At 40.5% G+C, this 15,916-nt stretch overlaps 1 protein-coding gene across 1 annotated transcript in view; it reads left to right on the forward strand.

Moving 5' to 3' along the window:
* iqgap1 (IQ motif containing GTPase activating protein 1) overlaps positions 1–15,662 on the forward strand; it is a 68,742-nt gene extending 53,080 nt beyond the window's left edge. Inside the window, exons 20-37 of the mRNA XM_081605533.1 lie at positions 22–105; positions 192–263; positions 626–695; positions 804–1,168; positions 1,264–1,427; positions 2,353–2,577; positions 3,199–3,339; positions 3,441–3,525; positions 5,965–6,197; positions 6,282–6,414; positions 6,500–6,602; positions 7,398–7,533; positions 7,609–7,696; positions 10,339–10,548; positions 11,460–11,626; positions 12,403–12,525; positions 12,639–12,747; positions 14,438–15,662. Of these exons, the coding sequence (XP_081461659.1) occupies positions 22–105; positions 192–263; positions 626–695; positions 804–1,168; positions 1,264–1,427; positions 2,353–2,577; positions 3,199–3,339; positions 3,441–3,525; positions 5,965–6,197; positions 6,282–6,414; positions 6,500–6,602; positions 7,398–7,533; positions 7,609–7,696; positions 10,339–10,548; positions 11,460–11,626; positions 12,403–12,525; positions 12,639–12,747; positions 14,438–14,551 (2,622 nt within the window). The 3' untranslated portion in view covers positions 14,552–15,662. The remainder of the gene's footprint in view (positions 1–21; positions 106–191; positions 264–625; positions 696–803; positions 1,169–1,263; positions 1,428–2,352; positions 2,578–3,198; positions 3,340–3,440; positions 3,526–5,964; positions 6,198–6,281; positions 6,415–6,499; positions 6,603–7,397; positions 7,534–7,608; positions 7,697–10,338; positions 10,549–11,459; positions 11,627–12,402; positions 12,526–12,638; positions 12,748–14,437) is intronic.
* Positions 15,663–15,916: the final 254 nt, after the last annotated feature.

A 15,916-nucleotide genomic window follows, 5' to 3' on the forward strand; every position in this document is an offset into this window, starting at 1 on the left:
TGCCCAAATTTTTCTTGTCAGGCTCACTGGAAAGGCTACAAACAGAGGAAGGCATTCCAGGAGCGCAAGCAGCACCTGGAAGATCACACCGACGAAGCCATTAAGGTAAAACTGAGAAGATGTTCCAGTGACCTGTCGCCCAATTGTAAAAAACAAAGCATTAAAAACTGATAGATTTGTCTTTGTTTCAGATTCAGTCCATGGTCCGAATGCATCAAGCTCGTAAGAAGTATAAAGATCGTCTGAAGTACTTTGAAGATCATGTGAGTCTTGTTCACCCGCGGTTCTGCGCCAACCTGAGACTATGAAAAGTAATCGCCCCCTGATTGTCCAAATTAATTCACTCTGGGAGAGTTTCAAACATGATCACACTGAAATGTTGTTCTTGACTCTGACCTCTTGGATGAGTTGTTGATGCACTCTTTGAGCTGGTGGTTCTCTAGGAATCCACTAGGAGTGACTTGGTAACCCTTCCCCGGTCAATCACTGTATCTGATTCTGAATATCTCTAGATTGTTCTTCTATGTTTTGAGATCTTTAATCTACTTGAACTCATCAGAAAGGTTACTTTCCTCTCTGAATCAATGTGGACTAAAATCTCACTGATTAATGTTTTGCGCTGCAGATTGATGATGTGGTGAAGATCCAGGCATTCATCAGAGCCAACAAAGCGAGGGATGACTACAAGACTCTGAGTAAGTAGGAGGTGAAAGGTGGGATAGCCTGGCCAAGTTGGTCACCCACTTTGTCACATGGCTTCTTGAGTTTAGTGGTCATGTGACATTTCTGCAAACTTTCCACAGTCAATGCTGAAAATCCCCCAATGGCGGTGGTGAGGAAGTTCGTCCACCTGCTGGATCACAGCGACCAGGACTTCCAGGAGGAGCTGGAGCTGATGCGGCTCCGTGAGGAGGTGGTCACAAACATCCGCTCCAACCAGCAGCTGGAGAACGACTTGAACCTGATGGACATCAAGATCGGCCTGCTGGTGAAGAACAAGATCACCCTTCAGGAGGTGGTGTCCCACAGCAAGAAGCTGACCAAGAAGAACAAGGGCCAGTTGTCCGACATGATGATGATGAACAAGCAGAGGGGGGGCCTGAAGGCTCTCAGCAAGGAGAAGAGAGTCAAGCTTGAAGCCTACCAGCATCTCTTTTACCTTTTACAGGTGACGGCCCTTCACAGTATTTGTCTGTAGCTGAATTACTGTCTCAAACCCACCTGTCTGCCTCACAACACCTCTAACCGTCTGATTCGTTGTAGACCAACCCGACATATTTGGCCAAGTTGATCTTCCAGATGCCACAGAATAAATCTACAAAGTTCATGGACTCTGTCATCTTCACCCTGTATAACTACGCCTCAAACCAGAGGGAGGAGTACCTGCTCCTGAAGCTCTTCAAAACTGCTCTGCAGGAGGAGATTAAGTAAGAAACAAAGTCCTGATATCATAACTCACGCTATTAGCTTTACAAGAGAAGAATGCTGCTGTCTAACTGAGTCAGCTCAGGCTCTTTTATGGCTCAGTTTAAGCTGAGGAGCTTTGAGTCGGTCGTTGCGTTCTGTTTATGATGCCGTCTGCATCTGTAGTGAAAGATTTGACGTCCAACTTGCTCTGCCCTCTGTAAATATGATGGTCTCCATTCCAGTTAGCTCGGTAGAGCTTGAGACTATCAATGGTTGCGGGTAAAGTCCCACGTTGGGCGCCAATTTTGTTGGGAATTGATCAATAGCGAACATACAAAAACGTTTTGTCCAGTCTAACTTTCTAACCTGTGTCGATTTGTCGACTTGCTTTACTCTGGATTTTCACCAGAGTTTCTCAGAATCATCACATCTGGAGTTTCTTTCAACAGATTATGTGACTGTTTATAACAATGTCTCAATCTTTCTACATTTTGCTAAGTTGAAAGTTTTTCCTGGCAGCAAGCTGTATGTCATTACATTTGTGATGGTAAGACAGAAAAGGCCTTGTCTTGGCATCCCTCCAAAACAACCCGTTAGCATGTAGCTTTCACCTAAGGGTTGTCGTGGAGACGCCCTCATAATGGACGGGGGCAAGATATACATGAGACTTTGTCCCAGTTTGTCACAGTTCCAGTTGTTTCTGAATTTTTTTCAAGTTCATGCCAGTAACAATCTTATTGTAACCATTTCCCAACTTACAAAACTGAAATCAGGTCTGCATTACCCAAACGCCGTGTTCTCTCGTCTTTGCCTTTTTAAGGAGTTCCTAAGAGACCTTGGTGTGTGTGTGTGTGTTTTTAGATGGATGGTTAAGCTAATGCAACACTGTGCATTCCAACGCGCATCAGTATCTGCTAACTCACTGTGTTGTTAAACTGCTTGTAGGTCAAAAGTGGACCAGATGAAGGAGATTGTAACAGGAAATCCAACAGTAATCAAGATGGTGGTGAGTTTCCACAGAGGCGCGCGAGGACAGAACGCACTGAGGCAGATCCTGGCGCCTGTGGTCAAAGAGATTATGGACGACAAAACGCTAAACATCAAGACGGACCCAGTGGACATCTACAAAGGCTGGGTGAACCAGATGGAGTCGCAGACTGGAGAAGCGAGGTGAGACGGAGGTCGGGTTGCGTCATAAGATGGGACTTGTTTTGAGTCCTTGATCATTCTAGAAATAGTTGCTTTAAATTGTGGAGCTGTACTTCTTTATCAGACCAGTTCCTCTTAAACGTCATGCAGTAAAACAAGATGAAAATACCAGATTGTTATCTCATGGAGTGCGTTGTTTCCCCTCTATGCTGATGACACTCATTTCTGTTTTTATTACCTTTCTTCACTCTGATTAAACACAGCAGAACCACTGAGCACTGAATGTCTGATTCCTCTATTTTATCTATGTTGTCTGTTCGTTCTTTTGACAAAATGAAGATGTTACTATTTAATGGGCCATGGCTATTTCCTGGTATTTGGATATCTGACATTTCTGCACAGATTACTGATCAAATAATGGTTCAAATAAACATTTTTATAGCTTTCTCAATTGAGAAGTCTTTATTGCTATTAAACACTTCAAAATGAAGATTCAATAGTTATGGGCAGCTTCTACCGTTTTGTTTCTAAGAGTTGCTCTGGAAAGTCTTTTTTAAGAACTATAAGTTCAGTTTGCCTTAGCTTTTCCCCAACTCCTCCTTTCCTGGTTGAACTTGTTGATTTTTTTTGTCTTGTTAACAGTAAGCTGCCTTATGACGTCACTCCAGAACAAGCCATGTCTCACGAGGAGGTTAGGACGAGACTGGAGGCCTCCATCAAGCACATGAAGAGCATCACTGATAAATTCCTGTCAGCGATAATCGTCTCTGTGGATAAAATTCCGTACGTTCTTCATTTATCATAATATGTGTTGAATATTTTTTCCCCCCACCATAGCCAGATTTTTAAATTTTACGTCACTTTATGCTACTTTTGTGTCTCAGATATGGAATGCGGTTCATCTCCAAGGTGCTAAAAGACACTCTACAAGAGAAGTTCCCAGATTCTACGGAGGATGAGCTGCTCAAGGTTTGCATCGTAATTTGTTAGGTTATTTCTGTCAGTTTCCACAAAATAAAAACTTATTTATGCTGCATGACACATTATTTCAGATTTACCTACCTAATGAGTTTGGAAATCAAAATAGTTAACTTTGGAAAACGGTAATGTCAGAATTAATTACGGTTAGCTGATGTCAGATGAATTTCAGCAACAGTGACAATAATTAACTGAGGATGTTAGCATAATAGGCTAATAACAACAACAAACATGGATATTAGCATGTTAATGTTAGGCATAATGACCAACTTTAGATGTTGACTGGCTACCAATTGCAATAATCAACTGTAGACTAGAGCAAAGTAATATTGGCATTAATCAAAATAACTAACTTTGGATATTAACCTTGCTAAAGTTGACATTAATCTAAATCAACTGTGGATATTACCATTAATAATCACTTAGAGCTGATGGCCTTCTAATGTCAACCAGAATAAAAATGATGGATCCTAGCATTCTGATGTTAGCATTTAGCAACCAACTATGGACGCTATTATGCTAATGTTTAAACATAGCTAACCATGGTAGTTAGCGTGCTAAAGTTGATCCTGATTAACTTTGGATTTTAGCGTGCTATTGTTAGCATTAAAAATAATTATATGTATATTACCCAAATATCTAATTAGAATTCTGGTCTACTGGTATGGTCATCAATCAATGTTTGTAAAATGGGCCAACACAATGTCTGATTCGTTTAAAGTTGGTAACGGAGTAAGGCAGGGAAGTTTACTGTCCCCTTACCTTTTTAACATCTACATGGATGAACTATCAACGCGCCTGAATTGTTGTAAAACAGGCTGTATAGTTGGTGACCGCATAATCAATCACATAATGTATGCAGATGATTTGGTAATCTTAAGTCCATATAGTGCTGGCCTTCAACAACTATTAAGGGTCTGTTCCCAATATGGTTGTGACTTTGACATCAAATATAATGCTAAGAAAAGCAATGTTATGATTGTTAGAAGTAGGGCAGATAAGCATCTGATAACCCCTGACTTCTCTTTATCTGGCATTGTCCTCAACAGATGCAATTAAATTAAGTATTTGGGACATTACATAACTGATGACCTGTCTGATGATTGTGACATTCGTATTGTATGATGTATGCACAAGCTAATACTTTGGTCAGAAAGTTTAGTATGTGTTCATCCTCTGTGAAGATAGCTCTTTTTAAAGCTTTTTGCACTTCACTTTACACGGCCCATCTGTGGCGAAGATACAACACACGTAGCCGGCAGAAACTTTATGTGGCCTACAATGACGGCATGAGGCTCCTACTCAGAGTGCCTAGATGGAGCAGTGCTAGCCATATGTTTGTACATAATGATGTTCCCACATGTGCAGCTGTGCTCAGGAATCTCATGTATAGATGTGTAGATTTTCTGTGTCATGCAATAATATAATTGCAATTTTAGTAAATCCTGTTTTTAGTACAGTGAGATTTTTCTCAAGATTGTGGAAACATTGGTGTCATCATTTATTTGTGACTCGGTGAATGTCATGTTTTTTTTTTTATTTTATTTTATTTTTATTTTATTATTTTTCTCTTATTTTTGTTTTTACCTTTTTTATGGACCTTTTTGGTCTGGAATAAAGATTGATTGATTGATTGATTAGTAGCTGTTGATCATAAAATCCCTGTGGAAGCTGGTATGCTAATGTCAGCACTGACGATGTTTAAGCTGTTAGCTCACATCAGCATGCTAATGTAGGCATTTATCACAATTTACCATGAATGATGTTAGATTCCTCTCGTCAGTTGCTGATATTCTAATGTTTGCATTAATCATAACAAACTATGGATGATCTTATGGTAATTGATCACTAATCAACTATTTATGCTAATGTTGGCATTAATCATAATGACGAACCGCGGCTCATCATATGGTAACAATAATAATTAAGGATGTTATCACAGTAATCAACAGTGAATGTTAGTTTTTAAATGATTTTTACGTAAAGTGTGTTTGTTTAATTGACCCATTGTCTCAACCCATTGACTTATCTTTACTGCTGCCACTCATTTAACAGTTTTCATGCCCATTTTCTTCCAGTTCTGCCTTTCTTTGTTACACATCTCTTTCCTTTATCTTCTTCTGGTGTTGCCCTCTTCCTTCCACGTTTCCAACCAGCTCCAGTTTCTCTCTGTCGATTTTCAGCTGCTCCCTTATCTCTGCTGACACTAAGGTGAGCCAAGCCACCTTTTCAGGCTTTCTTTCATGCTGCTCTCTTTATCATTTAGACATTCCTGCATCTCTCTGAAGCATTTACTGAACTGTTAAATCCCCACTTCCTTCATATCTATGCTAAAGGTCTTGTAAAATGGGGAAAAAAAGATTATTTGCACTAATACCACTTGTTCTGAGTATCATCATTGAAGTGATGGAGCCATTTTGAACTTTGCAGATCGTGGGGAACCTTTTGTATTACCGCTACATGAACCCTGCTATCGTAGCACCTGATGCCTTCGACATTATTGAGGTGTCTGCTGGTGGTCAGCTTACCACTGAGCAAAGAAGGAACCTGGGTTCTGTGGCCAAGATGCTTCAGCACGCTGCGTCCAACAAGATGTTCCTGGGAGACAACGCTCACCTCAACCCCATCAACGAATATCTCAGCTCCTCCCACCAGAAATTCAGGTTGGAAATATTAATACTTCTGAATATTACTGCCAAAAATGTTCCTTTTGTTTTCAAACTCATTATTTTCTCCTTCTTTCACAGGCGTTTCTTTTTGTCTGCGTGTGACGTTCCCTCACTTGAAGATAAATTCAACGTGGACCAGTACTCGGACTTGGTCACGGTCACCAAACCTGTCATCTACATCTCCATTGGAGAGATCATAAACACTCACACTGTGAGTTTATATCACCCCGTTCTAAAATGGATTGATTATTCCATGATTATTTGATTAAAACATGCAATCTTTTGTGTTCTGTTAGCTGCTGCTGGATCACCAGGACGCCATTGCACCTGAACACAATGACCCCATCCATGAGCTGCTCACGGACCTGGGGGACGTTCCCACTGTCGAGTCTCTTATTGGTGAGTGGATTAAAATGACCAGATTATTTTAAAATGTCTCTAATCTGTTCTGGCCCTAAACGGACTCGTCAAACCAGATTTTTAAAGCAGCCGTATTATGCAAAAATTCACATTTGCATGTTTTTGCACTTCTGTTTGGGTTTCTACTGCTTCTAAAAACAAACAAACAAACAAACAAGAAAACCAAACAGAACCCTCAGCCAGTTATTGGCAATAAGTTAATGTTTTTTTGTGCCTGGAAAACAAGTGAAGCCCATTTCATTACCTGACAACCCAAGCTGAGTGGAAGCCTGTTATGCGCTGTACAATGGCTGCTGGAAAAGACAAGTGTTTTATTGCTAATTTACTACCCAGAAACCGCTTGCTGCATTCTTGCTGGTTGTGCAGGAGGCTCCACTTCTGCTTTTTAAAGATGTACGGTTGTGTAATTGTGCATCTGTTTGCAGCCATTTTAAAGTGCGAGTGTAAACATTTAGTTGGGGGGCGTGGCCAGCAGCAGCTTATTTGGATTTAAAGTGACAGGACGTCCTAATACAGGTTATTCTGAAGGCAGACCTGAGCAGACTAAACCCTCATAATCCAAGACGGATGTTGTAAAAAAAAACAATGTAATGAACATGTTTTGTATAGCCTGTAGACATATGCTAACTAGTTCAAGGAAGCATACTGTGTTCACGTAATGTTGAATTTTTTATTTTTATTTTAATCCAACGAGCACCACTTTACTTTCATGATTTGGCTACATTGGTGATGAGAGCAGTTTCTGACCGTTTCTGGCCCCCATCCGTCTGTCAGGTGAAAATCCCCTTCCTCCGGACGATCCCAACAAAGAGCTGATGGGAAAGACGGAGGTCTCACTCACGCTCACCAACAAGTTTGACGTTCCTGGAGAGGCCAATACAGAGATGGACGCCAAGACTCTCCTGCTCAAGTGAGTTTGGCCCCTACGGGAAGATCTTCTGAAGCGTAATCAGAAACATTTTCATCTTCGTTTTGTCGTTTCCAGCACCAAGAGGCTGATTGTGGATGTCATCCGGTTCCAGCCCGGAGAGACGCTGACTGAGATCCTGGATTCAACAGCGTCTCCAGAGCAGGTTGGATGTGCTGAAAATGAATGACTTGAGTCATTGCTTCAAACAGACACCAGGGGGCGCCCAGCATTTAGCCATGTCCGCAGCGTTTTTCTTTGATTAGAGTGGAAAACTACAGCGTTACCTTGAGGCACAAAATGGGAACTTAACATGCTTGAAGACAAATTTCTGACTTCACTTTGTGACGGATCAAGTGCAAACAGAGTTGCACTTCCCACCTATTTGGCAACATCCTCTTTTTGAAAAAATGGAAAATTTCAGACCCAGAGAAATTCCTTCATTGGTCATTAGTTATCCTGATTGCTCTGCTGTTTATCTACTTTAAATTACCATCAAATTACTTTTATCCACACTGTGTTGAGCAGAAGTGTTGAACGACTCCTGATGTTTTGATAACTTCTGTTTTTAACCAGACAGTCCTAGTCATTTTTTTCAGACTGACGCATCTTCTTTCCTCATTTTGCTTTTAAGCACACAGGATGTTATCACAGTTTGGGGAAACAAACTGTGAAAGCAGCCAACAAACCGTGAAAGCAGCCAAAGTCCAAGAAAAGAGAGCTTCAGAAAATCCAATTATTCTTCAAGCAGCTGAACTAATATCTGGTTAAATAAATGCGTAAATATCCAGCCATCTACTTTAGCTAATGAGCCAATATGAGCAAATTTTTCTTTTAGCACAATCGGGTTTTTGCTAATTTTGATAACGTTTAGTGCTCTTAGCTTTAATAACTGAATTCTTTCAGATAAACTTGAAAACGGTAATTTACTTGGTTGTTGTTTAAAGTTTCAGTTGATAAAAGTCTGAAATCTGTGTTGAAGTTTTGATTATCAACCATTAAGAGTTCAATTAGACTTTTATATTCATGCTCTTATTTTGAAAGGGGTGAAGACTGTTTACGTAGATTTTCCGTTTCCTCAAGTTTTCTCTTTTTTCTTCAATAACTTCATTTCAAACAAACGTACAGAAACAAGCTTCCACTAAATGCCATGTTGGTTTAGTGCTTTCCGATTAGTGCTTTAGGGTTAGCACAACTAGCCTTCCAGCTAGCATTGCCCACCACTGGATATGATGTTAATGTCTTTCCAGTTCCAAAACGGATAAATCCAAAAAGTTTAGATGATTACGGTTGGAGCTCCGTCCAGATTTTTAACATCCGACTCAAACTGATCTCAGATAAAAGGAAAATTGTTAGGATGTTCATGAACAACCTAGGAACCACCAAGACTTGGGTCTACAATGGACTAGAAGATGCTGGAACAATCGGAAGTTAGAGATTTGGTAGCCATGTAAGACAGATTGATGAGTACATTTGGAGGAGTCCAATTTAAAACTACAAACAAAGTAGCAACTATGGCTGGACAACATGGCTGAAAAACGTATCACGATATAAGCGTTTCATGTCAGTCGATATCGATAATTATTGATTAGCTTTGTGTTCTAAATGTCTGAAAAACAGCCAAACTGGTGGCGTGACCTTTCCTGTTTTATCCACAGTTTTCATTCCACTGCGTTGTTTTTTTTATATTTTTAAGTAGTTTGAGGCAAAGTAGCAAAACCTGAAACTGCTGCTGCGTAAGTTACTCAACAGGTTGTTGCTAGGTGACCAGAAGTTACTCAACAGGTTGTTGGTAGGTGACCAGAAGTTACTCAACAGGTCGTTGCTAGGATACCAGAAATTACTCAACAGGTTGTTGCTAGGATACCAGAAATTACTCAACAGGTTGTTGCTAGGTAACCAGAAGTTACTCTACAGGTCGTTGATAGGTAACCAGAAGTTACTCAACAGGTTGTTGCTAGGTGACCAGAAATTACTCTAAGGTCGTTGATAGGTGACCAGAAGTTACTCAACAGGTTGTTGCTAGGTGACCAGAAGTTACTCTACAGGTCGTTGATAGGTGACCAGAAATTACTCAACAGGTTGTTGCTAGGTAACCAGAAGTTACTCAACAGGTTGTTGGTAGGTGACCAGAAGTTACTCAACAGGTTGTTGGTAGGTGACCAGAAGTTACTCAACAGGTCGTTGCTAGGATACCAGAAATTACTCAACAGGTTGTTGCTAGGATACCAGAAATTACTCAACAGGTTGTTGCTAGGTAACCAGAAGTTACTCTACAGGTCGTTGATAGGTAACCAGAAGTTACTCAACAGGTTGTTGCTAGGTGACCAGAAATTACTCTAAGGTCGTTGATAGGTGACCAGAAGTTACTCAACAGGTTGTTGCTAGGTGACCAGAAGTTACTCTACAGGTCGTTGATAGGTGACCAGAAATTACTCAACAGGTTGTTGCTAGGTAACCAGAAGTTACTCAACAGGTTGTTGCTAGGTGACTAAAGAGCGAATGAGTTAGTTGGTTCCTCCCACCTAGCTTGCCTGACTGAGAGGTTGAGCGTCTACAGCCTTTCCTCTGCCTACATCCCCCAGAATGCTGTGCGGTTCTGTCCCAACAGGAAAACGATCCAAAACACACATCTAACCTGGTTCCGAAATGGATAAATCAGCTTCTGGGAAGGCCTTCCTGTAGTACCTCTTCAACTTTCCCCTCATTAATGAACAAATCCCAAAGATTTCTAACAGTTATTTGCACGTCGTGTTTTCAGGCCTTAAAAGCCCAAAAGTTGCAACCAGGTTGTTTTTGTGCTCTCAGGAGGCAGAGTACCAGCGCGCCATGCAGAGGAGAGCCATCAGGGATGCAAAGACCCCAGAGAAGATGAAGCAGGTGAAGCCGGTGGTGGACGACAGCCTGACCCTGCAGGGCAAAAAGGACAAAATCAAGAGCAACCTGCAGCGGCTGGCCGAGCTCGGGAAGGTCCACCCGGAGAACCGCTACCAGGACCTCATCAACGACATCGCCAAGGTTGGACAAATAAACGCTTTTATCTGTGGGGTTTAAAAAACAGCCGCCTCAGTTTCAGTCAAGGTTAGTGTAGTTCACTAAAACTGACAAAATAATGGAAACTGAAATTAAACATTTTGTTTTCTGAAATAAATAAAAATGATAATGAATGGGTGGAGAAACTATATTGTGCTTTTTGTAAGACTAAAATCTACTGAAATTATAGCTATAAAATCATTTGTTTTAGTGTTTTAATCTACTTATTGATCTTTTGAACTGATGTTTGATTGATTTAAATTTTTCCCCCCCACACAAGCAGTTTAAGTTTAGTCTCCAAAATGGCGGCAGAAAACATTGGGAGAAAACACCAGAGTCAGTCGGTTCTTCAACAGTAATTTAATAAATACATTTGGTTGAGTATTCATTACCCAATCAATGTAAACATAATCACTGTACAATACGTAAAACTTTTTTAACTCTGCATCTAAATATTAACCATAATTTAAAAAAAACAACCTGCTACTATAACTAATGAAGAAACATTTAACCTACAAAAACTAGCAAAAGGGCCTGTCAATATTAATACATCAATCAATAAACTCTAATAAACATTTAACACTCTCAAATATACAAAATAAAAAAACAGAAACAACAAATACAGAGACTTCTTTATTCATTATAAGCAAAATTTTCCATGAGAGAAAGACGAGTTGAGACCAAAACACCAGAGTGAAGATTTTTAACTTTCAGTTTTTGGCAGAAAGAGAGAAAACACTCTAAAAACTAATTAAAACTAACTGGATTACAGAAGCAGAAAGTCACAATGAAATAAAACTAAACTACAATGAAATGCCTAAATACCAGAGTCACATTGTTACCCTCGTTTTAATGTGTGTGTGTGTTAATGTGATGTGTGTGTGTGTGTGCTGCAGGACATCAGGAACCAGAGACGGTATCGGCAGCGCAGGAAAGCCGAGCTGGTGAAGCTTCAGCAGACCAACTCGGGCCTGAATTCAAAAACCACCTTCTACAACATGCAGATCGATTCCTACAACCAGTACATCAAGACGTGCATGGACAACCTGGCCAGCAAGGGCAAGTAAGTAGGCGCCACACCGGGGTCCTCCAGCTGATCCTCCTTAATGCCAAACCTCCGGCCATGAGGGCCAAAAGCACTTTGGAGGCCGAAAAAGACTTTAAAACAACCACTCTGCTCCTTTTTAAAGTTTATCTGCTCAGTATAGTAAAACTTGAAATCATTGTAGATGCAAAACAGAAAAAGATTTGTTAAAACTGCGTAATAAGACAGACAGGCCCACAGTTTGTTTGTGGTTTTACTCCAAAGCTAGTAGAAACATTAATAAAAGGGAATCTAGTTTTTGGTACCTCAGATGTTTTTTTTTTAAAGATGTTATGTAAAATCTTGCTCTACAATATGAAAACTTTGAGGTTGGGAACCGCACAGAATCCTTCTGAGGGCCGAAAATGGCCCCCAGGCCACGCTTTGGACACCCCAGTTTTATGCCTTTTTTTGAGGTTATGTGGAAAAATATTTGCTAGTTCTTTTTAATGTTTCTCCAGCGTTAAGAGCCATTATGGAAGGTCAAAAGAGACACTTATTTTCAGACAAATAGGGTTTAAACTCCTAATTAAGTTCTGCATAAATGCGTGTTGTTTTTGCCTCCTAGTGGCCATCAGGTGTAATGCTGTTTTTTGATTAACTCTAAAACGTTTTTTCATGTGAGACTTTTACAACAAAGCCAGTAGCAGAATAAGGATGTGTGTCAAACACAAAATCTACAGGAATCTCACCAAATGCCCAAAAAACCTCTTATAAACTTTGTTCTGAAAGCTTTCTTCATGTTTTCCTCTCAGGTTGTCAAGGAAACCAGGCGACAACAAGGCCAAGAAGAGTAAGCAGGTTGCCCAGAAATACACAGCAGCTCGGCTGAAGGAGAAGGGAGTTCTGATCTCAATAGATGATCTGCAGCCCAACCAGTGAGTCCAGTGAATCAGCCTTTTGGTCAACTGACGCCGCTTTTAAGCGGCGGAGGACTTCGCTGCGTTTTCTATCAGATTCCTCATGAGTGAATCTGTTTCCCCCATTGCAGATATAAGAATGCGATCTTTGAGATCTCTCCCTCCGAGACGGTTGGCGTGTTCGACGTGAAGGCCAAGTTCATGGGCGTGCATTTGGAGACGGTGTCATTAGAATATCAGGTACTGCTCCGCATTTCAGCAAACTTGGCAGGAGGCTTGGCAGCGACTCCGCCGTGTTTTACGAACTCTCCTGATCCGGTTTGGGTGGTGAATGTTTGTTGAACAGAACAATCTGAAGCAGATTCCTAAAGCAGAAGCCTGAAAACTAATTTAGCTCATGGTGATATGATCCAAAACGACCATCCAGCTTCATGTCGGGGGCTACAGATGAATCTGTTTTATAGATTAATCAGATTTTTGCTTTTGGAGGATTACATTGATCAAAAATCTGGATTTTATTTTTTATCCAATGCACTTTTTGGATTTTCATAGTTGAGCATGTCAGCCTTCTTGCTTTACAGCTTCTATTTATTTGGACTTTAAATTCAGGTTAACAGTCAAATATTTAGGCCAAGCTACAGTTTTATTTAACCATTTTAACTAGTAGAATAAATTCATGTTATTGTAGAATAAAGTTGTAATGTTAGGATAATAAAAGTAATTTTATTTAAAAATCCAACATGAAAAATAACAATGGAGGAATGCTGAGCATCTTGTGGTTTAGGTTTTACCAATACTTCGTCTTTTAACAAGTTATTTTTAGCAGTAGCTTGACTCAGTCGTGTAAACATCTGTGTCTGTTTAGAAGAAAGAGCAACACAGACTGAGCTGCTCACATCAGGTCCAGATAACTTTACACAAGATTTCTGTTTAATGAAAACTTTTTTCTTATTTTTTTTCTGGTAAAGTTGCATCGTTTTCTGCTAACATTGACTATATTCTAGTATTTAAACAAAAATCCCCATATCTCAGTTGAGCAACTCAAAGAAGGGATGTAAATAAAAACCATCCATCCATCCATTTTCTTGCACCCTTGTCCCTCAGTGGGGTCAGGAGGTGCTGGTGCCCATCTCCAGCTATCGTTTCGGGCGAGAGGCAGGGTCACCTGGACAGGTCGCCAGTCTGTCACAGGGCAACACAGAGACACACAGGACACACAACCATGCACACACACACTCACACCTAGGGGCAATTTGGAGAGGCCAGTTAACCTAACAGTCATGTTTTTGGACTGTGGGAGGAAACCGGAGTACCTGGAGAAAACCCACCATGCACAGGGAGAACATGGAGACTCCATGCAGAAAGACCCCAGGCCGGGAATCGAACCCAGAACCTTCTTGCTGCAAGGCAACAGCTCTACCAACTGCGCCACTGTGCAGCCCTGTAAATAAAAACCACTTTCTGAAAATATTTTCCGCAATTTGTAATTTCTTTCTTAGAAAAGAAAGTGAGAAAAAAATCTATTAAAATTGGATATGGATTTTTTTTTAATGCCAAATCTCTCTGCAGATGTGAAGTCGGTGTCTTTTTGTGTTAGCAGCTGTTAGTGACGCATCACGATGAAAGTCAAACCTCCAAAGAAATCCTGAGACAAAGTCCAGGAGCAATCTGCTGATCGTTTTCTCTGCATGACGGGTCAAAGATCAGAGCTTTGCCAATTTGGAAATCAGGAAAATGGGGTCAGATCTCGTAAAGCATGTGGACAAACTGTGAACCATTCCGAGCAATAAAGACGAGAATCACTCAGAATCTGGTCTGGATGTCAGAATATTGCATATAGACGGGAATTATTGCATACATTTGATGTGTGCTGATGAAACCCTGTGAACGTTTTCCATTTTTTGAATGTTTTTTTGTCTCCGTCTCCCAGGATCTCCTCCAGCTGCAGTACGAAGGCGTGGCGGTGATGAAGCTCTTCGACAAAGCCACCGTCAACGTCAACCTGCTCATCTTCCTGCTCAACAAGAAATTCTACGGGAAATAGAAAGAAAAGAAAAGGAGCAAAGAGCTACAGACACTGAAATGAGACAGAACCTGGCGGCTGCCTTAACGCCTGCTCTCACTGCACCTCTCATTTCTGCCTATGCAAATTTCTGTGCATTAGTTTTTTGTTTTTTTTTATAAATATATCAGGTGCGTCTCCATGCGCTCTTTTGTCCAAGTTTCTCATGCATCTCATTGCATAGCTGCAGCAAAGTCAGATTTGTATTTTTTGCTTGAATTATTCTGAATATCTTGTACACGGGCTTTGATTTGTTATTGAGATTATTTTATGTAAAGATGTTTTTTTCCCAGCTGTCAGTTTACCTTCTCAGTCCAGATTCATTGAGCATCAGTAGAAAAATACATGGCAGCATTTTGAAGCCCAGGCTTTCATCTGCACCGAGCTCTTCCTGCTGCTCATAACACAAATATGTTTTGAAGGGAAATGATAAATTAGCTCCAGTTTTGGATATGACATTCACCTCAAACTGTACAAAAGTGGTGAATATTTGATGAGGAAAATCTAAATATTTCTTTTTTTTAGATGTATGGACAGTAAATATTGGCACTAATCTGACCTCTTAGTGTTTTTCCATGTTTCTTGAAGCAGGCGGAGTCCAAACCTTTGCTCAAATGGACTCGTCAATCAGCTTTTTGACACATTATTTTATATATTTGAATATATATCCACTTTAGTCCATTTATCTTCTGATTAAAGCAGGTCTGTGATTGCTGCAGTGAAGACATGTCTGCTGATTTGCAAAGACTCTGTTGTATTTTAAATGAAAAATGCATCAAAGTTGTCTTTATTTATATTTTATATGTCGTCGGTTTCCATTAAACGATAGCTTATGTTTGCTAAGCCTGAGACGGATCTCTTGCATGAGCTCAAGGATGTTCAGTATTACATTGATAAAATGTGGGGAGGAGGAGTCCAGCAGATGGCGCTGTACACCATCCAGTTTCCCTCGGCGATCATTTGATTTCGCCTGAAACTCGGACTCTGTGTGGACTCGGTTATCTGGATGTTAAATTTTCAGTCTGTGTAAAGTTGTCTGCGGCCCAGACTGTGATGTACTCTACCTGTTTTAGAATAAAGCTCTTTCAATGCATTGTGGTTGTTCCTGAGGTAGGTTTCTAGATCTGTGATTATTGGATAATATTAATAATGAGTTGCAGCTGGTACCACTGTTGCCTTGCAGGAAGGAGCCCCTGGGTTCAAACTGCAGCGGGGGTCTTTCTGCATGTTCTCCCTGTGCATGCCTGGGTTTTCTCAGAGTACTCTTGACTTTCTCCCACATTGCAAACGAAGATTCTCTTGGATTGCCTAGTCTGTTTTCTGCTCAGAGTCCTAATTTTAGGATAA

This window comes from Poecilia reticulata, chromosome 3 (genome assembly GCF_904066995.2).
Source record: "Poecilia reticulata chromosome 3, P_reticulata-male-v2, whole genome shotgun sequence".
NCBI classification, from domain to species: Eukaryota; Metazoa; Chordata; class Actinopteri; order Cyprinodontiformes; family Poeciliidae; genus Poecilia; species Poecilia reticulata.